The sequence below is a fragment of the Lepisma saccharinum genome, chromosome 20, assembly GCF_977018435.1.
Source record: "Lepisma saccharinum chromosome 20, izLepSacc3.1, whole genome shotgun sequence".
Lineage (NCBI taxonomy): Eukaryota > Metazoa > Arthropoda > Insecta > Zygentoma > Lepismatidae > Lepisma > Lepisma saccharinum.
Genome location: NC_139248.1, coordinates 37,897,456 through 37,923,372, shown reverse-complemented (window position 1 = coordinate 37,923,372; position 25,917 = coordinate 37,897,456). Strand labels below are relative to the sequence as shown.

The 25,917-nt window shown below is 40.3% G+C and overlaps 3 protein-coding genes across 3 annotated transcripts; all 3 read right to left on the bottom strand.

Annotated features, from left to right (window-relative positions):
• Positions 1 to 1,931: 1,931 nt before the first annotated feature.
• LOC146003430 (uncharacterized) lies at positions 1,932 to 3,728 on the bottom strand. The gene has a single exon (XM_083141714.1). The coding sequence runs from the start codon at positions 3,726 to 3,728 to the stop codon at positions 1,932 to 1,934; it is 1,797 nt and encodes a 598-aa protein (XP_082997840.1).
• Positions 3,729 to 4,000: 272 nt separating this feature from the next.
• LOC146003429 (uncharacterized) lies at positions 4,001 to 5,059 on the bottom strand. Its single transcript, XM_083141713.1, has one exon. The coding sequence runs from the start codon at positions 5,057 to 5,059 to the stop codon at positions 4,001 to 4,003; it is 1,059 nt and encodes a 352-aa protein (XP_082997839.1).
• Positions 5,060 to 5,102: 43 nt separating this feature from the next.
• Positions 5,103 to 7,121, bottom strand: LOC146003428 (uncharacterized). Its single transcript, XM_083141712.1, has one exon. It carries the CDS (start codon positions 7,119 to 7,121, stop codon positions 5,103 to 5,105), a length of 2,019 nt encoding a protein of 672 aa, XP_082997838.1.
• Between the last annotated feature and the right edge of the window lie 18,796 nt (positions 7,122 to 25,917).

Genomic DNA, 25,917 nt, shown 5'->3' with positions numbered 1-25,917 from the left:
GACTATTTCGGGTTTTATCTCAAGCAGTACCGTCATCACACATTACAGGTGATATCTCCTAGAGAGTATCTGGTTTCGATAGTATCGAGATTATATATATATATTTTTTTTCACTTGAAGTTTCAGATTCAGTACTGGATGTCCACTTTATACTGAGACTGTAGGAAGAAACAACATCAAGAAAACAAAAAAACAAAACGAGATGACAAAGTAAGAAAAGTTATTAGGTACACATATTTTTTACCGATTGTTAGAAACTGTTCTGGCCAAAAAATATAAGCATTTGGAGGCAGGTTATTATACGTATAATTTCGGGGACCCGTAGAAAAGAGATCATTGTGTAAGGAGAACATACTCATGTGATTGTGAAAGAGATTTACGTTGCGGGTTGGTCGTGCAGGTAGTCTCAGGTATTCTATCTATCTAAAGATCTGAGCACAGAATCAATCCTGGAGAGATTAGTTTTAGAAGCCATGGTTCAGATAGAGGAGCATTATTCAAGAAAAGGGGAGATAAAAGATTTGAAAGGTTTGGATGATTGGTTTCGGATTCTAGTGGGCATGTACACTTTTGTCAAGGAAACGCATGGCTCTTTTTTTGCTCTCTCCACGAAAACAGTTCAGTCGAGATCGGAGCTTCCCCTTGCCTCCTCCATACCCTTGGTCCTCCAGGGTTGCCACACTTCTTCTAAGCTGCTCAGTCGACACATTGCGCGTTGTACGTATGCGGTTGATTGCGTCGGTTGAAGTTGTTGCTTATTGGCAACAATGTAGGTGAGAGGAGTGACCTTGACTGGACTGTTTCCATGGCGTTAGCTTTTAGCATCTGTTATGTGCTCATTGATAACACCAAGATCTTTGAAAGGTGGCACATTTTCGAACCGTTTTCAAGAGAATGAACAAGTAGTTGTAGGATTAATGAATAATGTTCTGATCGATGCATTTATATGGAGAGATGAGAATCTGTCAGGGAGATCATTCATGTAAAAAGTGAGCATCAAGCAAGAGACTCCAGATAGCAAGAAGAGAAACCCGAAAGGATAACACACTGCACTTTATGCATACAGATAGTCATTTAGCAAAGATAGAAGTTATGACAAATCTTATTGCGATAGATGATACAATATTTCACATTAATAGTTACGCAATGTTTCTGTTTAAAGTCCAATGTAATTTTTGAGCGAATAATCTATGATTTATATTCCTAACTAAACAACTAAACACTCCAAGGCGCAGGAGCCCTCAAAGGCCAGGCCCTGTTTTGGCTTTTGAAACCGTCTTCTTTTTCAAGTAGATCTCCAAACTTTTAACTGGGTCAGGGCCAAGTTTTGAAGGGGGTTGGGTTATTTGGTTACTCTGGAACCTTTTGTATTATTACCACTTGAATATTTTTGAGAGTACCCAATGGTGCGCGGTTGTTCCTATCCCACTGTAAACTGTAGGTTCACTCCTGGTTATCCCGTCGGAGCATAAAACGGATTTATACTTTGACTTAATCACTGATTTGTGATGTGAAAAATTCTCATGTTGGCTATTTCAATAAACAACAAATTGGCCCATCGCAATGAGATAGAAAAGGTATTGAGGTATAAGGTTAACTGTTTGCGATTGCCGTAACTGTTTCACCATACTGATTTTCGTACGGATGCAGTAGACGTTTTTTTTTTGTAAATGCTATATTTGAAGAATACACATGATTACATACACAAACTAACGAGTACAACTAGATTGTGTTCCCGCAACACACACGCACGTCTTCGTAGAATGTTCCACTGCTGCCCACTGAGACTGTCTTGAGACAGTGTTGCCAACTTTACACGTTGCTTCACTGGCGTGCTACAAGTCCCACTAAAATACACTGATTAACGATTAAAACCTGAACATTCTCCCCCCTCCTTGATTTATTAAATCAACATAAAACACTACAACAAGTTATTTCTCTGTTGGAAAAGGGATAAGTTTATGAATTGGTCTTTTAAATGTACCCTGAGTAGTGCGAACGTTCACTACTCTCACAAGTTTATCAGATCCTGTGTAGACCTCTTCGATGACTCCAGTCCTCCATGTGAGGGGTGGAACATGGTCTTCCTTCATTAGCACCAGCATCCCTGGTCGGAGATTGGGTTTGGTTGTTGTCCATTTCGTTCTCTGCTGCAGGTTGTTGAGATAGTCCCTGGACCACCGCTGCCAGATGTGTTGATAGATCCGTTGAATCCGTTGCCACCGATCAAGACGATTTTCTGCTATATGTGTCACATCAAGCTCGGGAAAGGATGTTAGAGGACTACCTGTTAGGAAATGACCTGGGGTGAGATAACTATTGTCAGTAGGGTCATTGGACATAGCAGTGATAGGACGTGAATTTAAACAGGCTTCGATTTGACAAAGCAAAGTTGAAAGTTCTTCAAATGTGAAGTGCTGATTTCCAGCTGCTCTTCTTAAGTGGTATTTCATTGATTTTACCGCTGCTTCCTGCAGGCCATTGAAATGGGGCGCATGTGGAGGTATGAAATGCCATATGATTTTTTCTGATGCTGCATACTTGTGTATTTCAGTCTTGAATTCTTGAGACTCAAACAGCTGACGCAATTGTTGTAGTTCTCTGTAAGCTCCAACGAAGTTTGTTCCATTATCGCTGTATAAATTTCTACATTTTCCCCTTCTTGAAGTAAATCTCCTTAGAGCTGCGATAAAGGCAGATGATGTTAGATCTGAGACTAATTCTAGATGTATAGCCTTTGTAGTGAGACAGACGAAGACTGCTACATAACATTTTCTCGAAATCTTGCTTCTTGCATTTCCTGATTTCACATTAAATGGACCAGCATAATCCACTCCTGCATTGAGGAATGCTCTACCTGGTTGAAGTCTTGTTGATGGTAGTTGACCCATTTGTTGCTCTGACGCAGATGATTTTAGCTTGAAGCAAGGTAAACAATTATGTATAACCTTCCTGATGACTTGTCTTGCTCTCGGAATCCAGTATTTTTGGCGAAGTGAGGCCAACAGTAGCTGAGAGCCCGCGTGAAGTAATCTCTGATGCTCTGCTAGTATAATGAGTCTTGTTAAATGATGCTCTGATGGCAATATGAGTTGGTGTTTGCTCTCATAGGGTATTTGAGCATTTTGTAGTCTCCCACCTACTCGAAGCATGTTGTTTTCGTCTATGAATGGATAGAGACTTCTTAATGGACTATCCCTTGCCACTTGTCCATTGCGTTGAAGCTCCTGGAATGCTTCTCTGAAAACATCTTGTTGTGTTGCGTTGATTATTGCTGCCAGGCTGAGTCTCAAATCGTTTGCTGTTAGCTGCTCTGTTTTCTTGTTCTCACGATTCTTTGTGTTGTGAATGAAACGCTGGTAATAGGCAATGACTCTCACTAGTTTCGATAATGACGAAAATTTGTGGATGAAGGTCGTCGATGCAACTTGAATGACTAGTGATGTGACCCCCTTTCTTTCTTCTGTAACTTCTTCTTTCTCTGCGTGTGACGAAGAATTTGGCCATGAAGAAGATTCTTCACTCAAGAATGTGGGTCCATTCCACCACAGTGTATTGTCTTGCAATGTGGCCGGTTCTACACCTCGAGATACAAGGTCCGCAGGATTGTCATGTGATGACACGTGTCTCCATTGTGAAGGACTTGTTGAATCTTGAACTTGTGCCACCCTGTTGGCGATAAAAGTTTTCCACTTGTTTGGCGGCGATGACAGCCATGCTAGGACCATCTTCGAATCTGTCCAAAAATATACTTGACTGATTGCAAGATTGAGTACCGCTAATACTTTCTTCATTAATTTGGCAAGTAAAACTGCTCCACATAGTTCCAGACGTGGAAGTGTAACCTGTTTTACTGGAGCCACTCTTGATTTGGCGCAAAGAAGTTTAGCTGCAACATCACCACTTCTGTTTGTTGACCTAACGTAGATTGCTGCACCGTAAGCCTTTGTACTGGCATCGCAGAACCCATGAAGCTGTATGTCATTGATTTTTCCTTCAATCAAGATGAATCTACTGACTCGTATATCATTGATGCGTGGTAGGTTTCTATACAACTGCAACCATTGCTGCAATAACGTCGGTGGTAAGCTCTCGTCCCAATCGATGCGTTGAAACCACAACTGTTGTAGAAACTGATGACTACAGGACTGACCAATCCAAGAGGATCGAATATCGAGGCGATTATTGACGTTACTCTTCTTTTGCTTATTTCTGCTGCGTGGGCAGATGTTGATGCTGCCTTGTTGGCGATTAAGAATTTGTCTGTGCCTGGATCCCAGAATAGACCAAGAGTTTTGACACCTTTATCCTTATCTAACTGAAGTGGTAACTGCACTTCTCTCTGGCTATGAGGTACTGCCTCTAAAAGTGCGGGATGGTTAGAACACCATTTTCGAAGATTGAAACCGCCGCTTCGTAGAAGATGGATTAATTCTTGTTGTAATTTCAGTGCATCCTCTACACTGTCGCTGCCTGATAAACAATCATCCATGTACATATCTTCCCTTACAGCTCTTGCTCCATTCTGATACACGTGTTGTTGCTGTTCAGCTAGCATTTGTGTACACGCTGTTGCGAGGAATGAAGCTGGTTTTGTGCCATAAGTCACCGTTAAAAGTTCATAAGTGTCTACTGGGCTGTCTGATGAGTATCTCCAGAATATTCTCTGGAATGGTAAGTCATCTTCATGCACCATAATTTGGCGGAACATTTTCTCCGTGTCTGCCGTGAATGCTATGCTGTGTGTGCGAAATCGTAGAATGATGGAGTACAGATCTTGTTGCAGAATTGGACCTGCTAGTAAAATGTCGTTAAGTGAGTTTCCAGATGTAGTTTTGGTGCTGGCATCATAGACAACTCTGGTCTTCGTTGTGCTGCTGTCTGGCTTGAATACTGGATGATGAGGCATGTAGAATACTTGTGTGTCATCCTTGACTGTGTCTGATTCTAACTTTCTCATGTGTCCTAAATTCTCGTATTCCTTCATGAAGTTATTGTAATCTTCTCTCAGAGCTGGCTGCCTCTTCAATCTTCTCTCCAGTTGTTCCAGTCTACTCATGGCTTGCTGAGTTGAATCTCCCAATTGTGGATGATTTGGGCGTTTAAAGTAGACGTACTATGAAACGACCAGATTCGGAACGCGTTGTATTTAATTTAAAGTGCTCTTCACATAGCTCTTCTTCCTTAGATCTGTGTGGTGACTCTATTCCTTCCAACTCCCAGAAGCGTGCAAGTTGTTTTTCCAAACTGTCATCTGTTCTTGCAAAACATGCAGTGATTGATGAGTTGCATTCTTGAGGCATAGATCCACCCAGTATCCATCCAAGTTGCGAATCTTGCAGAACAGGGTAATTGCCTTCTCTACTTAGACGTTCTGGTTTCAGTATGGAGTAGAAAATCCCTGCGCCCAAAAGAATGTCTATCTTGCCAGGTTTATTGAATGTGGGGTCTGCCAGTGCGATGTCCGTTGGAATATCCCATGTATCGTAGTTTATGTGCTCTGCAGGCATATCTCCAGTGATTTTTGGCAGAACTGAACAAGAGATTGTAGTTGAGAAGTCATTCGCGAGTGATGAAATGTTCACATTCACACTGAAGCGAGTTTCCGACTTTGAGTTATTTATCCCATGAATTGGAATGTACGCCCTTTGTTTCTTGATACGCAGTCTTTGTACGGTTTCCTCCGTTACGATGTTTGATTGACTTCCATTATCTAGTAAGGCACGACATGTGACCAATCTTCCGTCCTTATCCTTCACTTGTACCAAAGCAGTTGAAAGTAGAACATGCGATGTGTGTCTGGTCTTGAAACTGCAGTATGATGCTTGCGTATTCTCCCGATTGTGAGTCTCACTCTCCGCCACTGAGCCTTGGGTGTCGGTGTGTCTGTTTTGTGTTTCCCTTCGAACAGCACCGAGCTTCCGTTGATCATCGTGCAGCAAAGTGTTGTGCTTCTGTGAACATGCTCTGCAATTGCCTGATTTACAGTCCCTGCTTCGATGTGGCTTCAAACAGTTCCAACACAATTTGTTTTCACGCACACACTGCCTCCTTTGATGTACATTTGCACTGAGAAAACCTGGGCATGCATATAGATAATGAGAAGGCTGTTGTTTACAATACAAACATGCATTCGATGAAGAAGCCAAATATGAATGTGACTGGTGTGTGGTTTTGTTTTGTTTGGTCCTTGCGTCACTGAATTTATTATCCCTAGGTGTCTGGCTTACTTGCGGTTTGATAGTTTCTAGTGCTTGACATTTATGCTCGAGAAACGTAAAGAATTCTGAGAGTGGTGGGAAGTCTTGCTCAGTGTGAGTTAATTCCCAATCACGTCTTGTTTGCATGTCTAATTGAGATACGAAGTGCTGCAATAATACTACATCCTCTAAAGGTTGCGACAACTGTAATGCCTTTAATGCCGAAAGATTGCTTGTAATGGTATTTGCGAAGTGACGCAAATCTGACGCATTTTCCCTACTAACTGAGTGAATGTGCAAGAGTTCCTTTATGTGTGTTGCCGCTATGAGCTTCTTGTGTTCATAGCGCTGAACTAGCTGTTCCCAAGCTATTGTGTAATTGCCTTCAGTGATTGGCAAATTCTGGATTAAGCGTAGTGCCTGACCCTTCACAGCTGATTTCAAATAATGGAATTTCTGAATTGCAGATAAGGTGTCATTATTGTGCACTAAGGCTACAAATGTATCCGAAAACCCTAACCATTTGTCGTAACTACCATCACAAGTAGGAAGAGAAATCGAAGGTAGCTTGAGCTGGTAGTCTTTATTTGTAAATTTCTGATTACCTGATTCTTGACGCTGATTATTGATTGCAGCATGTTTAGAAATTATGTTTTGCATTTGGACCTTTATTTGAAAGTACAACTCTTCAACTTCAATGCGGTAAGTTTCATGTTCTTCTGACTCGTCGTCTTCGAGTTCCAGTTGTGTTTGCACTTCATTGAATTTTGCCCAAACATCTGATAAATACAGAGCACGGCATTTCACCTCCTCAATATTTTGAGTTTCCTCAAAGTTCTGAATGAATTCTAACAAACGTGTAAGTTGCCCCTTTACAACTCCGCGTTGTCGTGTTAATTTCTTTCGTGCTTCTTGATTCATTGTAAAAGGAAGGGAAAGAAACAAGAGGGAAGGAATTGAGCTTGTGTGGGTGTTGTGTTAGCAGAAATGACTGACCTTTGTACAGCTGATTGCTGCTCCCGACTCCAGACGTCAACAAGGCTGCTCGGAGCTCCATTGTTGATAGTGGCTGCAACACGAGAAGAATTGCTGGCCGCGACGAAATGAACTGCGCGCGAAATGTGCCACGCCCGAAATGTTCATGCAACTTTCTCAGTTCCCGTACTGAGAAATATACGTATGCTGCTATGTTCAATGTATGTAATACACAATAATGCTGCTGTTCACTGTGAGTAATATACTAACCGAATGTACAAAGTGTGTTCTTGAAGCGACACGCACATAACTACTGCAATGACTGTTTTTCACATCACAAACTACGCACTTGATAACGTCCACAATGGCATCCGTCCGCACGGAGGACCATAAATGTTTGCGATTGCCGTAACTGTTTCACCATACTGATTTTCGTACGGATGCAGTAGACGTTTTTTTTTGTATATGCTATATTTGAAGAATACACATGATTACATACACAAACTAACGAGTACACCTAGATTGTGTTCCCGCAACACACACGCACGTCTTCGTAGAATGTTCCACTGCTGCCCGCTTAGACTGTCTTGAGGCAGTGTTGCCAACTTTACACGTTGCTTCACTGGCGTGCTACAAGTCCCACTAAAATACACTGTTTAACGATTAAAACCTGAACAGTTAACATTGGTTCTCTTTCGTTGAGTAAAATTGAATGAGAAGTCTTGCTTAACTATTGAGCTTGCAGTCGGTGTCATTGGTGTGAAAGGCAACTTGCAGCTGCTCAATAAAATCGCATGAGTACTTAACCGCCAATCGCCAATTCTTTCCTTCCGGTAGTTAGGCACAACTTCACATTCAGTGTGCATCGGTGCAATAGCATCAGCAATTCTAGAAACCTTCACTCCATTCGTTCACATTATTTCAAGCTCTGTTGTTGTGCAATGTTGACGACAGTACCTATACCAGTGATTCCTGCATAGTTGAAAATATGATTTCAACAAAACTAGTGGAACACAGGTGAATGGAAGGGCGTGCCCTTGTCGTGTGTCAACCTCACATCCGTGGTAATCATTTGTGGTATATTTGTGGTGTGTTGTCCATTTGTGATTGTCCCCTCATTCATTTCATCTTATGACATTGCTTGATTTGATTTATCTATTTTTTTATTTAGCTTCGCTTTTCTGCCACTTTTATCTAATCGCGACGAGTGATGATATGATGAAATTGATGATGGAACACTAAAAAAGAACGCACATGCCCAGGCCTGGATTCAAACCCGTGACTTCTGGCATCGTAGCGAACTGCGATAATCATTCCGCCAATGGAAGTCGGCATGCATCTTCATCTTCGCGATTGCTCAACAGCGGCAGAAAATCGAATAAAAATAAGTCACATCAATCAATCAGTGAAACGCAGGTAATTTCAATTTTAATCAAAAAGTGCGAAAGAAAGATAGAAATCTTAAACGAAAAGAAATGACAAGCACTGATGTAAGATATGAGACAGGATCAAAGTATACAAAAAGCACAATAGGTGAGGCCGTTTTCCAATTATTTTACCTTGCTACAATCGTAATGCTCTCTCTCCATCCCTCTCCCTTCCTGCCTCTATATATCTATTTCTCTCCCTCTCTTCTTTTCCATCTTCTTCCTGAGTTTCTTTCTATTTCTCTCTCCGACCTCCTCCCCTTCTCTATTTCACTACAGCCCTTGCCAATTCGTGACCTTGTATTTGCATTTTAGACTCGTATCTATAGAAACTCTATAGAAACAAGGAGGACTTATTCGTTCCTTTCCAGCAGTTCAATATGGCCCTCCTTCTCGTAACTAACCGAAAGCTTTTCGATCTCTCAGGCAAATTCCGTTATTTCATATTCCTCGCAGAACTCAACGCACAAAATCCATTAACCTCCAACGGGCGATTGGAAGCAAAACTCCTGAAATTCCTCATAAGCCTTGAAGGACTTTGGTTTCTCTTGAACCCCCTGCGAAACAATGTGCATTATTCATTTTACGAACTCTCCTAAAGATGAAGAAATGAGCGGTTTAAGATTCTCCATGCTGAATTTTAATTTATTTGTAATTGCAAAGAAATATTTTGTGCTCTCCATTAACTGCTGTTGACTGTGGATTAACCGTGAATAGAAGGAAAGTATTTTAATGTTAAACCTACGGTTACAGCTGCTGGGACGGAATCTCGATTCTATTCGTGTTAGCTACCCAGTATACTGTTTCACTGACAAGGTCGATACTTCAGATCACACCATCATACCATCGAGCTAGAGAAGTTTATGGTGAAGGAAAAACATGCGTCTGATATGGTTCTTCTCTAGTCTTACGACGGGTGGCCTACATGGTAGCAAGGGAAGTGGGGAGCGGGGAATACGTAGCAGAAAAACAAGATAACAGCGGTGGCGCGGATAGTTACGATGTCGCGGAAGAAGGTGCACCGCGCACCTCGTTCTAAAAGCTGCTGTTTTCTCATCGCGCTGAATAGGTTGCTTCCCCGCTTCCCACTTCCCTTGCCAGCATGTAGGGCGGCCACCATAAGGCCAGACAAGAGCCATAGTCACTCACTTACCTACACACACACATACAACTATCTCTATCTCTCTCTCTCCCTCTCTCTTTCTATAGTCCTCCACGAAAAGAGTCCAGTCAAGATCAGAGCTCCCCCTCGCCTCCTCCACACCCCTGGCCCCCAGGGTTGCACACTTCTTCTAAGCTGCTCTGTCGACATTCGCGCGTTGTACGTATGCGGTCGATTTCGTCGGTTGAAATTGTTGCTCATTGGCCACACTGTAGGTGGGTAGCGTGACCTTGACTGGACTGTTTTCGTGGCGAGAGCTCTAGTTGGAAACGAATCCATGCACAACGTCTGTAGCTCAGACGAAATGTTTGAGTGCATTATCGAGAACGATGCAGGAAGGTGCATCATAATACGCATCAATTAATGAATTAAAGTACGTACAGTTCGACATAAAAAGACTCATATGATGCACTTTGTCGTTACCTCTACAAACGACATACAAAAATACATAGTTGCAAAAATCCAATCAATGCACTTTAGTGCACCAATCGATACGTTTCTGACAAATATATTTCATGTATTCGGTTTTCTGTGTGTATTTGGATTTTAAAAAAGGTATGCTCTGCGCATCTGTTCTGCGCACGACTGAAGAAAGAACGACCAGCAGTGAAAACGATTCTGTAATGTTGTAATATAGGTCTCCTGTTGAAAAGAAAATCAATATTGGTGTTTTGAATGAAAATATCAAATTAAAGGAATTTCATTCCCAAGGTTAATATTTTCTGCCACCTACGTCACAAAAAGATAACACAGGCGCGTGAAGACACCCACTCACATCCACCCCTTATTCCACCTCTATCTCCATACAAAAAAAATCCATTAGTATAATATACTGCCTACAATAGAAAATGGAAGAATGTAAATACAGAAGAGGGGAGACATAATTACAGGATACTGAATAACCAGCTAAGAAGAGAAACTGACAGGGCAAAAGAACAATGGATGAAACAAAAATGTGAAGAAATTGAAGAACTGGAAAAAAGAGGAAGGTATGACTTGATGTATCGTGAAGTAAACTGCTTGGGCTTCCAAAAGAAGAAATGGAAAACAATGTGGATGATAGAAGACGAGGAAGGATGTGAAATCACAGACAAAAAAGGAATATTGAATGTGTGAGGAAAGTACGTTGAAGAGCTCTACCACAAAGAGAATCGCCCAGACAGTCTGAATGTAGAAAATGAAGATGACGTGCCTGATGATGAGAAAGGATACTATATCCTGAATGAAGAATTTGAGTAAGCACTCAAAGAAATGAGGAATGGGGAAGCAACGGGCACTGATGAAATTCCTGTTGAACTTATCAAAAGCCTGGGAGATGAAAAAAGAGAAATACTACACTTATGCAATGAAATCTATGAGAAAGGGGATTGGCCACAAGATTTCACGGAGACTGTTTTGGTACCTTTGCAGAAGAAAAGCAATGCCAGAAAATGTTCTGAGTACAAGACAATCAGCTTGATATCTTACTCGGCAAAAATTCTTCTAAGAATTCTGAACAGACGCCTATACTCGAAGGTCAGTGGTGAATTAGAGGAAGAACAGTTTGGTTTCAGGAAAGGAAGAGGCACAAGGGATGCAATTGGTTTACTGAGGACCATTGGGGAAAGATATTTGGAGAAAGGAAAGGAGGTGTTTGTAGTATTTGTAGACCTGGAGAAAGCTTTTGATAGAGTGAATTGGGTTAAACTTTCAGAAATTCTGAAGAAAATTCTGGTAGATTGGAAAGAGAGGAGACTTCTAAGCAACTTATACATGAATCAACGAGTTAAAGTGAGAACAGGAGATGAAATGACAGAAGGCTGTGAAATTGGAAGAGGAGTACGACAAGGATGCTGCCTATCGCCTACTTTGTTTAATATCTATTTAGAAGATATAGTGAAAAATTGCTTCCAGGGCACAGGAGGTGTCAAATTGGGAGGAAGAAGAATAAACTGCATAAGATTTGCTGATGACATGGCATTATTCGCTGAGGATGAAATAACCATAAATAGTATGTTAGAAGAGTTAAACAGCAGCTGTGAGCAGTATGGGATGAAGATTAATGTAAAGAAGACAAAGGCAATGGTTATTGGACGGAAACCAAGGAATATTAATGTGAGAGCAAACAGTGAAAGAATCCAGCAAGTGGATAGCTTCAAGTACCTCGGATGCACTATAAGCAGTGACATGAGCTGCAAACAAGAAGTGAAAATGAGAATCGCAATAGCAAAAGAAACTTTCAATAGAAGCAAAAATGTTTTTTGTGGACCCATGGACATAGGTCTAAGGAAGAGATTAGTGAAATGTTTCGTGTGGAGTGTAGCACTATATGGTGCAGAAACCTGGACGTTGAGAAGAAATAAAGAGAAACGACTCGAAGCTTTTGATATGTGGACATGGCGAAAAATGGAGCGTGTAAAATAGACGGACAAGGTAAGAAACGAAGCCGTACTGAAAAGAGTTGGTGAAAAAGATCTATTACTGGAGACCAAGAAGAGGAAAAGAAACTGGTTAGGACACTGTCTAAGAAGGAACTGCCTGCTAAGAGATGCCTTGGAGGGAATGGTTGAAGGAAGAAAAGTCCGTGGAAGAAAGAGATATCAGCTTATGGATGATATTAAATTAACTGGGTCATATGCTATTACGAAGCGTAAGGCGGAGAATAGGGAAAGCTGGAGATTGCAGTGAAAAACCTGCCAATTAGGCAGAAAACAATGAATGAATGAATAGTTTCTTATGGGTTACTTTTGTTATTTATCCTTAGTTTTCTGCCACTTTAGTCTCATTGCAGTGGCGGAGATTAGGGGGGCGCGAGGGGGGCAGTTGTCCCCCACTTTTCGCCACTTTTGTCCCCGCATTACGTTAAATCTTATCTACAAAGGGAAATATACTGTCTTTGCCCGCCCAGTTTTGCCAGCTTGCCCCGCCACCCCCCCCCCCCCCCCGGTTTTGGAAACCAATCGCCACCACTGTCTAATCGCAACGATGAGGATGATTAATGAATAGACCTCGGATTTTTAGTATCTAAAAAGTGTGTTTTTACGTTCCTAAAATAGGCTCTAAAAATCCTAAAATAGGTCCTAAAAATCTTAAGTTAGGCTTGAAAAATCTTGAAATACGTTCAAAGAAACTTAAAATAGTTCAAAATTCCTGAAAAATGCTGATTAGGTATAGTCCCCGGCAATGAAAATGGGGCACCTATATCCTGAAGTACGCACTATCTTCAATAACGTTATGTCTGTTGCCTAACCCTACGGCGATGGCAGAACTTATCATTTGAAATTTTCTATTAAGATCCACTCCGCCGTATAGTTAGGCAAAAATCTTTTTTCATGTTATCCACAGTCAAACTCCGCAATTTTGTCTGCGAGGATCGTTTTATTTGCTGAAAATAATCTTTCAACAAGAACATTGCCAGTGCAGCAAACTTCAATGTTGAAATGTTAGTTTGCAAGGCGTGAATGCCACAAAGCACCGAAGTGACGCAAAAGTGAGCAAGACCACACAGATCAGACCATTTTGGATTGTACGGGTAACAGTGGCACCAGACATTTTGCTCTGTTTAGAGCTTTGAAAAATCACCATGCACTTGGAGGAAGGGAAATCGACACGTTCGTCATTGAATCTTTTCGTGACCAAACAAAGCGAATGCCTCTGTGTGACATAAAAATCCTGCAAAACCTTTAATAAAAACCTAAGAAAAGGCTTGATTTAGGCGCATGAACCTAAAATAGGTTCTAACAAGTGAAATAGGCTTTTTAGGCATAAAAAACTTCATCAGTCGTAGCGTTTTTGTAACGGAACGCTGACATTACTTTTTATTTCTTACATACCTGCAAACGAAAAAATACGTTGAAACTCTAAAATCCGACGTCTAGTAATGAGATGAAATTGATGAAGGGACACCTAGGCAGAGACTCTAATCAGTGAATATCTGTGGCGAAATCGATAGTCTACCACTCAATACGATCGGTCACTGATCGCGATATTTTTTTATCATCCGAGAACGTTATGTTTTCTCAGATACGACGAAGGAGTATTTTTGTAGCAACCTAGTTCCTGAGATAAGGAGATGTAACGTGATGCAAATCTCTTTCATCATTCTATTATATTATTTCCTTTGTCCATTACAGTTTTTAAACGACAGCTGAAATACTTTAGGAAGTATCTCAAAGTCAAGTGATTTTATATGCTGATTCTCTGTCATGACGAGACGGATTAATAACTAAATTTTTGGATGCAATAACCAAGTGGTTGACACTTCATATTTCAATCCAAATGAATTTTATTTTAAGTAGTTATACTCTATACCATGAACCTGGGGAGCAAGGCCGCGTACAACTGCCGCGTTTTCCCCTCCACGCAATCCCAATCCCTTGCACGTGTTCACGTGCTCGAGTCACAACTTTCGCAGCGACTTGCTTTCGTTCGCTTGCTCCAGATATACCCGGGACAGATTATAAGTTAGTGGATAAATGGTCAACTCGTGTCGAGAAGTCTCAGGTTCGAATCTAGAAATACGAGTACCTTAGAAATCCTTCAAGTGCCAGGACACCGACGAAATCTTAAAAGTTAGAGTGCCTCCTCGATCGCGTACTCGTAACGTCGTCAACTTCAAATCAAGTAGTTCCGGGTTCAATACCCAATGGAGGTACACTGCTCAATGGTTCGAATCCAACCTTAAACTGTAGGTCCAGTCCCGATTAGCCTATCTGTCCATAAAGTAAAACAAAAATACTAGCAAACAAATTGGAGGAAGGAATTTAGAAGGAAAGTTTCAGAAATTGTGTAAAAAATATGACCTTGAGACTAAGCAGACCCAGACAGAGGAAAGGAAATAGTAGTAATATTATATTATTCATGCCACGTCAGAAACCAGCATAAATCCAATATACATTAATATTAAAAATCCGTTTCGGCAAACCAAGACGTAACGCCTGACTTGGAGCCTATCGTCTTGTGCAAACATCAGCCTCGCATGTCACATTAAAAAACAAGGCCAGACGAACATAATGATCTACCTGATACGTTACTTGAAACTTTGGGTTTTCGGTTCGTAGGGAAAATTGCGTTTTCAGCTGTCAACGGCAACATGGTAGCAACTAGTAAACACCAGGCGTATTTACAAATGCAAATGTACTACAATGTCGGCAGCCACAGGCGAGGAATTGAGATGAATTAGAAATCGTAATGTTTCAGAGTAATCTCATGTTACGACCAAATTTGTGATAAGTCTCTGTAAACAAACAGACGTGAATGCATACTAAACTTACAGTCTGTGTAGCTAAAAGAATTAGTTACTTGTTACGTTCCTAGTAACTTTCCTCACCCTTTACTCCTTTAGCCGGAAGCATTGAGGCTCTAAGGGTCTACACTGAAACCTATCTTCAGAGTAGGTGCAGAACAAATCCAACCAAAGTCGTGAATTTTAATGTAATGTTTATTTACTGCTTGAGTACTTACAGCCAGTGGTTAGGTAACTCGCAACTGGAACTTGGAGATCAATAGTTAATAGATAATTTGAAACTTACTAGAAAGGTCAAACTAGGGTGGCCCAAACCTAGGTTTTACAGAAGAGCGGCATACACCTATTCACTTCTTCCTAGACTTGGAGTAATCACCCGAGATGGCCAATTTAGGCTTTTACAGAAGAGCGGCTAACACCTATTCACTTCTTCCTAAATTGGAACTTATATCCCATTCGGCTAACCTAGGTTTTACAGAAGAGCTTCATACACCTATTCACTTCTTCCTAGATTAGACCGTTCTTATTTGGCCAGTCTAGGTTTTACAGAAGAGCGGCTTGCACCTATTCACTTCTTCCTAGACTGACACCAGAAAAGGCCTCCTTACAGACCAAACTGCTTCGTATTTATACCCGAAGTTCCAGCCTCGAACACCTGTCTTTAGGTAATTTCTTATTAATATTCCAAATTACAACAGAAGGTTATTTGAAAAGTACATAGTTTGGCTATTAATAATTTACAAAGAAAGTTTACATATTCATTTGAGTTAACAATTTTTTCTTTAACGTTGATAAAATCTTACATTTTGGAATTATACAAATTTAAATGTTCCGCCATTATTTAATTACAATTAGGTTAGTTCATCAAACATTGATAATCTTTGATTGGCAAATCTATATTTACATCATAATAAATGTCCGTTGTCTTAAGCGAGCTGACTTCATTAGATTGCTACAGAAAGGTTAATACATTAGTTCAACAACGCCTTGATTGGCGCGTTCATATTTGCGTCACAACATATAGTATCATAGACATTAACAAGGACTTGAGGTAACACTATATCAATTTTTCTTTTAATATGGAATTGCAAAGTTACAAAATAAGTAAGGTCGTAACATACTCAAACACAGAGAAGAAAACAACACAAGAAGTTTCTGTACAACAAATATTGCTTTAATTTATATACCTGTTTTATATACATCACCAACGTTCGTTACAGAACAATAAATTGTCTGATACATCTGTTGTAAGATGAAATAATAATTTAAGAAGCAACGAAATATATTGCAAACGAACAGTTGTTATGTCGAACATTTAACATTCGGAAAAAACGAATGACTTTTTTTTTCTTGTTTCCATTACTTTAAAATTTGTTATAGTGTATACACTTAGTGGTTCCGATCCCACTTTAAACTGTAGGTCCAGTATATATTAGCCTGTGCATAAAATGGACTAACAAACGAACTCCATAATGTGTATTTTTCTTCTCAACTGGAGACTAAACCTTTTTATCCTGTATGCATACATGTATTTCTTGTTTCCACATGAATCTAGCAGCGGATGGCTGAGATGAGTGAAATTAAGTAATAAGAAGATGTATCACTATCACATGGTAACTGAGAGTAAAGATTATTAAAGGTTACTTTAAGTTTACTTCTTGCACTGATAAGGTTTTGATTGATTGATTGATTGAGTTGGTGTTTCAAGTCTACTTTATGAACAGTAAGGCTAATCGGGACTGGACCTACAGCTTAAAGTGGGATCCAAACCACTATGTGCCTCCACCGGTTACCAAACCCGGAACCCCTTGATTATAAGGCGATGACGCTACCACTGGGCCATCGGAGAGGCCCTGCACTGATAAAATATAGACCTCCGTCGGTGAGTGGTTGGCACAGCGCGCTACGATGCCAGGGGTCCCGGTTTCGAAACCCGGCTTGGGCTTGATTGTTTCTTTGTTACTGTTCCTGCACCAATTTCATCATATGATCATTTATCCACATCGTCGCGATTGGCAGAAAAGTAGGAGTAATCCTAGGATATCTCTTTGGATTTATTCCACACAGCGATACCGATGCTTAACAATTGTAACACTACTGCTGATTATTCCACAACGATTATTAGAAACTTTTACCAGAATTTTGGTTTAAAATTTTCAAAAATTAAATCAGAATATTAAAATACTTGTCACAAAGTACAGTTTTTCAACATAATATTGGTACCAAATTAATGGAAACTCGAATTTTGCCCCGACTCATCTGTTCATCAAATCATTACCAATCTTCACCGTTGCGAAAATCCTGAAGTGGCAGAAAAGCAAAGTCAAATAACAAAATGAAAGAAATACAGTTTGGTCCGAAAAAATTTCACCACCCAAAGGTTTTATTGAAAGCACATGAGAATGGAAACTAACATAATTCTACAGGGTGGCTTAATAAGTCACTTAACACCCTCAGTACAAGGCCACTGCGGCATGGAATGTGAAAATGGCGATGACCAATCATTGCCTGGCCAAGGGGGAACCACATTGATGCCACCCACACGGTCGGCGGCCATCTTGATGTCCGCCATCTTGAATTCAATTCAACTTCAGAATTTTAAATGGGAAGGGGGTCATTCGACATATCAAAATGGGCTAGAATTTCACGAGAAATGCAATGGTGAAGGTTTTTTCGACGTATCTTTAACCAGTAAAAAGTTATGACTGAATTCTTGTACCAATTTGCTCCTTTTCGAGGTGTTAGAAAAATGCCTTAAAATTTGTTTAGCGCATCGGTAATGCATCGAGATCAAAGTGACGTCTAGGGAGAGAAGTTCGCATGCCATTGCACACGATTTTAATCGGATACATCCATGAAGAGCTGCACATTATAAATGGTTGTCGCGAACAATTTACAGTGTGACTCTTCCATTGAATTAAAAGTCCTTCACAGTGACAAGGCTAATGTTTATGTTCAGAAGGAAGTTCATAAACAAAATATTCGACCCTTGTCATCTGATAACTAACTTTGGACAAAAACAGGTTCATAACGTTCCCATAAGTGTTCTGGTGTTCTTCCCTATTGAAAAAACTCTGTAAAAAGTACCTTCTTCCATAAGCAAGGATGAAAAAACCTGTTTATTTAACAAATCGAAGTAGCCCTAAGCATTTAAGGTTCCGTTGATGAAAAATTGACTAACCAATCGTGTTCAACACAGCACGCCACACCATTAACTTACCAACACTAACCATTCAGCTTTGATCTGTCGAAAATTGGTTATCAGATAAAAAGCATCGAATATTCTGTTTATGAACTTCCTTCTGAACATAAGCATTAGCCTTGTCACTGTGAAGGACTTTTAATTCAATGGATGCGTCACACTGTAAATTGTTCGCGACAACCATTTATAATGTGCAGCTCTTCATGGATGTATCCGATTAAAATCGTGTGCAATGGCATGCGAACTTCTCTTCCTAGACGTCACTTTGATCTCGATGCATTACCGATGCGCTAAACAAATTTTAATGCTTTTTTCTAACACCTCGAAAAGGAGCAAATTGGTACAAGAATTCAGTCATAACTTTTTACTGGTTAAAGATACGCCGAAAAAACCTTCACCATTGCATTTCTCGTGAAATTCTAGCCCATTTTGATATGTCGAACGACCCCCTTCCCATTTAAAATTCTGAAGTTGAATTGAATTCAAGATGGCGGACATGAAGATGGCCGCCGACCGTGTGGGTGGCATCAATGTGGTTCCCCCTTGGTCAGGCAATGATTGGTCATCGCCATTTTCACATTCCATGCCGCAGTGGCCTTGTACTGAGGGTGTTAAGTGACTTATTGAGCCACCCTGTATTGAAAAGATGGACATAGTATTTTATTATTTGATTGATACATCTTATTATGCACTGTTTTATAATCAGATAGGGGATGCTTATGGGGGCGAGGAAGAAAATTAAGTGTTGCTTCCCTTGGCACCCCACTGGCGCCGCTCTTGGTTGCGCATTACCCTGTGCCATGAGGCACGTAGGAGATGTTATGACTATAATAGCACCACTGTTGAGCGACTTTTACCCTTAGCGGTTTCCCCCATTTATGAAAGGCTGAGAGTGTGTCCCAGATCGACTTATGTAGGGATATTGACGGGAAAATTCCCACGAAAGATTAACGACCCTGAGAGTCGAACCCAGGCTCCTGTCTTGTGGTCACAGGCTCTTATAGAACATAAAATGTTGTGAAAAAAAGCACAAAAATTGACAAATATAATGGATAGTAGAAGAAAATTGATGATAAATGGTATAGAAAAATACTACCTCGTTTTCAATAGAATTTGGTTAGTTCTTGTTCCTATGTGCTTTCAATAAAACCTTTGGGTGGGGATATTTTTTTGGACCAAACTGCATTTAGATTGACAAGCCTCCGTGGCGAAATGACTAGCGTAAAGTTATAGGTTCGAAACGTGGGTGTCCGACCTCCATAACGGAGTAGTTACGCGCTACCAAATAAAATAAAACCGATACTTTTCGATACCTATACCATTGGTATCATCCTATACCGATACATCACGTTCGATATCGGCTCAGCACTACAGAAAAGCGATGTAAAATAACCTAGAATAATAAAAATTAATAATAATAATAATGGTAGTGATGCAGCCACTCAAAAAATATAAAATTCCTTTTCATACACAATTCTAATTCAAAATAAATCAAAACAGTAATTAAACCCCTATCAAAAAAAATCGAATTCAATTGTTATTGAAGCCACAACTCATAAATCTTTTATTAACTGATTAATAAGGACTATACAAGAATAATCAGATGACTGAAAGGTAAGTAATGGTCTCTTAAACCAAAAATGGTAGTTTAGCAACATAAAAAGGAAATGAATCCTCACAGGAAGTCGAAGCGACACCACGTTCCACATTTACATCTCGTCATGCAACTTTACGGGTAAAGAGAAATAATTTTCTTAGTTTCTACTCCCAAAATGAGACAATCTAAATTTCCAGCCATCAGCAATAAAGTCAAATTAAGCAACTTCACGAGAGAAAAAATCAGCATCTATTGTTTAATTTTGCGTGAATTGTGGGAGATATTTGAAATGAGTGTGGGCGCATGCGTCGGTGACGTAGAGTGCCATCGATTTCCATCCCCTTTCCTGCTGTGGGTAAACTAACATCCTCGTGGGGTTTGGGCCGTGATATATATTGGCACCGGGGGCCCTATACATTTAACCCCGACGGAGGAAGGCTTTGGAAGGAACGGAAGCGTGGGAAAAGTAGCCGTGACTGGTACTAAAAAAAAGTGAAAAAGATGAGAGATATGATTATGTGTGTCTGTGAAGAGTTAAGCTTTTACTTTCTATTTAACCAACACCATTAGCGTTAGGAAAGGGACTGCGGTTTTTGAGTTCATCTCTTTTAAAAAATGGACTTTCGTGTTTCTCAAAGCGCAAGAATTTTTCTATATTGCTTTTTTAACCTTTAGATCGTAACGAAATCTGACCCCGTCTTAGGTCATTCCTGCAATGTTTTGGCCTTTCATTAGCGTCAAGACATCTTGAATTCACATGTCTTTTGTCTTCAATTTTTTTTCGACAAATCCAAAAGTAGAACATTGATTTGCTTGTATGCCTGTCTGTCTGTGTATTTATTACTTCACCGTTATTATTCTGCGATCAATCCTAGCTCTCACTTAAGTCTTTTAAGTTGGTACATAATACTAGATACCACACATTAATAATACAATGCATTATTTGTAAGTTGCTTTCATACCTTCGTAAGTTAAGCGAAGATTTTTGATTTTTTTTATTTGATTTAGTTTATTTTACTTCGCGTTTTGTGCCTCTTGGCTAATTTGCGAAGATGGGGATGAGTGATGAAATGATGAAATTGATGAATGGACATTCACAAACAACCAAGCCCGACCGGGATTCGAACCCGGGACCCTTGGCGTCGCAGCGCGATGTGCTAACCACTTTTTTTTTCTTTTTAAATTTTCTTTATTGAAATTAGCTACTACTTACACAAATTTTACATTTGGACGTCAATTTCAAAGTATCACATGTAGGAAATTTGCATACAAGGCTTTACAGGTTATCTGATCATTGTGATAATATTGTTCATTGGCATAGAATTTGAATGACAGTTTTTGTACATGAGGTTGGTTGCCAAGCACATAACAGACGTAATGTCCTATGAGAAATTGCACTGCACGTGTTCTTGTGAGAGGAAAATACTGAAACTCTGGAGTTAATAAATGGTTCACAGTGAAGTCGTTCGGGGAGCGGCGGCATATGATTCCAAGTAACTTCTTAAGGTGTTTCCAATGTTCCACGACTGTCACACATGTCGTCAGTCGATGCACTAAGGTGTCGTCCTGTGCACATTTGGTACAATGGGAGTTGTCTGCCATAAGGTATCTCTGCAATCGTACTCTAGTGACGATAGCATCGTGTACAGTTAAGTACCATATGGAGCGCACTCGATTGGGGAGGTGGGTCGCGGCTATGTTTCTCCACACGATATTCCAGCGCACACTGGGGAATAATGGGACAATACGCGGAATATGTTTCATCCGGGTTTGCAGCATTTTTGATAGAGATTTGACTGTTATATCAGAAGGATCTACACTTGGAAGGAGCATCAACATGTAACAAATTTCCACTATGGTTGTTCGTAAATAGAGAAATTTAGTGGGTATAACACCTGGGTAAATTGGGGCACATAGTTCCACTTCATCCAGCATGGAGCGTAGCACACGAGCCGTAATGCTATCTTGATGCTGGTCTATCATGGTGATATGGCGGTGCAAAAATAAGGCTTGCGCTTGTCGGTCGATACTCAGCAGGTTTAGTCCTCCAAGGCGAGTTGGTAGGCATAGTGTGTTATGAGCTACATGGAACAGGTGACCGTGCCAGAGAAAGCGTGTGATCATTCTCCGGATTATCGCAGCCGTTTGGGTAGGCACGGGTAGTATCCACTCGGCCATAGGGTCGGGAAGTTAAGCGAAGATGAGGGTGAATAGTTAGTTAATGAAATAGATGAAGGGCCAACATGAAACTTAATGCCTTATCCACGCATTATGTCCAACGTAATCTCCATTACAGTTAATGCACTTATACCACTATGAGACAAGACAGTCAATTCCAATTTTCTAGAAGCTACCCACCTGCTTGACGGATCCACAACCTTATCCATTCGCATACGTCCTCGTCCGAGTGAAACGATATCTAAGAATGTCGCACAGCATGCGAAAAATCACATGGGGAAAGATCTGGTCTGTACGGAGGATGTTAAAGTGTGCCTCAGCCAAAACCCTGAAGCGTAGACCTCTGCAGATTGGAAGTGACACGCAATGCTCACTGTACACAACAGACATGCGACGGTGAATTTCTCACCTTCCAGCACCATCAGCGGTCGCCCCAAGAATCACACCTCGCTGCTCTTCTTTGCTCGCAATACTGGCATGCATTACTCAGAGTTGGAACCTTGAACCTGTGTCTTAGTAACACGTTACTAAACCACTCCGCCACGGAGGTCTTTTACCCACGATTCGATTGATTGATTGATTTGGTGCTTTAAGTCCACTTTGTGCACAGTAAGGCTAACCGGGACTAGACCTACAGTTTAAAGTGGGATTCGAACCAATATGTGCCTCCACCGCGTATCGAACTCTGGACCCCTTGATTACAAGGCGACAACGTTACCGCTACGCCATCGAGGAGGTTACTCACGATTCGAAACAAGGACTTTACACTAGTCATTGCACCGCGGAAACTAGTGAAACTTTATATTTTTGTTATTCAACGTTCTGCCACTTTAGGCTTATCGCGACGATGAAATGATTAGATCATCAGGTAAATCGAGGCACAAACGTTCCACAAAATTCTTCCTCTTTTTATTGATTTTTTCATTTTACTTCACATTTCTTCCACTTGGGCTAATCGCGAAGATGAAAATAATGAAGCAAGAATTCAAACCCAATACACCTGGCGTCACAGCGCGCAGTGCTGACCACTCCGCAGTGAAGATCGGAAATCCTCCTTTTGTGGGCGTCCCAAAGCTTGTGATTATAACTAATACAAACCTTGTAAAATGCACTAAGTCCACAATAATGATATCACTATATCTTCACAACATTATTGAGTACTCTTGGTAGGACCTATTGCGTGTTAAACAGACCAATGATGATTACGTGAGCTTCAGAACAGTCCCTTCTTTCCCGCTTCGTGTAAAATGCAAATTATTGCCTGACGTAAAGGAAAGTTAATTAGACGTGGATCTGTAGTTTCAAAGACATCGGAATGTCATTGGAGCGACTTTAAAGCCGAAAATTGGAATGAACAGGAAAAGAGTGAGGCTAATAAGGAGACCCTTTGATTTCAGTAACTTGTGCAACTTTCAGTTAGCACCAAGTGGCTTTCATTAATATGCCGTTCTTTGTAACACTTTCTCTCAAAGCTCAAGAATTCTTCTTTATTGCTTTTCAACCTTTAGTTCGTAACGAAATCTGACCCCGTCTTAGGTCATTGCTGGCATGTTTTGGCCTTTCATTAGCTTCAAGATAGCTTGAAATCAAATGTCTTTTGCATTTAATTTGTTTTGTTTTTTTCGACAAATCCAAAGATAGAACATTGATTTGCTTGTATGGCTGTTTGTCTGTGTCTTTTATCAACCCTCCCCATTTCCTTCTTAGTGTTTCTCAAATTCGTAACCTTCGGTATGTGGGATCGAACTTATGGGTGTAGCTCATTCATCATTGATTCTGACTTTGGCATACTCGCTGTTCATGGTTAGCTTGAAGCTTCCTGTCTCTCTCTCTCCGCAATGCTTGTAGCTGTCTGACTAATGACCTCTCTCCTCCCAGACATTTATTCTGATCGAATTTACTAAATAATGCCGAATCAGTTACCTGTAGTCTCTTCCTTGATTGCAATTATTTCACCTGTTTGCAACAATAGCGATCAAGAAAGCTCGGCAATGTCTGACAAGGCATTCCTCAGACGTTTCTAGATATTTCCTATCTGGAAAAGTGATGTTTATATGTCTGGGATTTGAAGTTCTTTGTACTTACTATTTTCAATGATTTTATAGATTGTTACGAATTTTTCCCTCTTTGTTTCTTACCTAAGATTTTGCCCTCTCTCTTTTTTGACATTTCTTTTGGCTTAACAGCTTTCTTTCTTGTTTCATTCTATCAAATTCTTCACTCTTACTTACTTTGGCCGGATCTTCCACTTTCCACGATAGCATGACAGTTCTTCCGGTGTGACTGATCTCTTCCATACCCCATATGTCAAAGAAACATTCCTTTTGCTAGATATATTTCTCGATATTTTACCAGCATACATTAGTATTTATTTAATAATGATCTTTTGAATTATGAGGCCTGCCTCTTTCTCTGTTTCGTCTAGAGTTACCAAAGACTATCTGGGACCCTCTCTGCCTCGTGTCAATGGTGAATATACAAAAGGGTAACCTGTTAAATATTTATTAAAACAAAATAATATTGGCTAGTTTGTAGTAATAGGTATGTAATATGAAGTAAACAATGTTAAAAGAAACATGTGTATACTTGGGCGTAACTTTTACATTAACGGACATAGGTAGTTCAAATGGCACATGTTGGTAGAGAAACTTTTTCTCTATACTAAGGTACGTGCCGCTGAACATGGTTCTCATCACAAACCATGCATTTGCGCCAGTGTTGAGCCCAATTCTCGAATCCTCTTTCAAGATAATTCAGCTGTGCACTGTTGTGCACACTTCTCTATATCTTTAGGCATTGGAGAAGAGCTGAGACTCCATTGCATGGCTTCATTCTTCATTCTGGTTCATGAAGTTACTCCCGTGTTACCAGATAGGGAAAAAATGTGTCTTCATTGGCTTTAAACGCTTCCAGTAGATCAGAGCAGATTCCCTCGATTCCCTTCGGTCCAAGTAACATATTTTCACACACTTTCCAATATCTTAAGTCTTCTACAATCCACTTTGGTATTGGGACAACAGTCCAGTCGGGAAGCAATGTCACGGTTTGTAATTCGTCAGTCTGCCCTAATTAGTTTCTCCACTCAATGACGCTCGTGTCGCTATAAATGGCCTCGCACTAGGTGGTTGATCTTTAATGCTTGTTTCCGCTTTTCAAACTTCTTTATCAATTTGTACACATGTATTTAGGTCTATCTAGTTCATTGAACTTTTTGACTCTCCCTGCACTCGAAACTCTAGTTGGTGCAAAAACCGACTCGTCTGCTTCGTTGATTTGGTTGAAGTGGTGGATTTGGTGTCTGTACTGTTTGCAGGTGTGGTGTAGCGTGTGGTGCATTATCACGTGGTGCGTGCTAACTAATCAAATGAATGTTTAAAGCAGCAGACAGGCATTTCTTGAATCTTCTAAACTTGAACACCTCTCTTCGTCTACTTGGTTGAACGTAATTTTCTTGCACCACCCTAACACCGGGATACACTGCACTACGCAGAGTATCAAAAAGTGCAGCGAAGTAGACGGGTCTATTGTTCATGTAAATTTCAACATCTCCGTAAACATTCTGTGCTCTTCTGTGGATGTTAGACAGTTTGCACCACTCCTTCGTCAAGAACTCAATGACTGGTCTGGTACGGGGTACACCCAGTTTGCAACAAAGGCCAAAACTAAATGCTAAGAGTTCTAAACCTCTAGCTCCTAACCTAGCAAGTTGCTAAAGTCTAAAAATGAGGTTAGGACAGCACATTGCTTCTACGTGGAGCCCATTCTTTATCATTAGTGAAAGAGAAGAATTACTGTAAAAGAGTTACTCTACCAATGTCTACCAACGTGTGCAATTTGAACGATCTATATCAATTAACATAAAAAATTATACAACCTAATTTCGAATTTGTTTGGTCCAGCTTTCGTACTATGGTCTAATCATAAACTGTTGATACATGTCTAAATACATCAT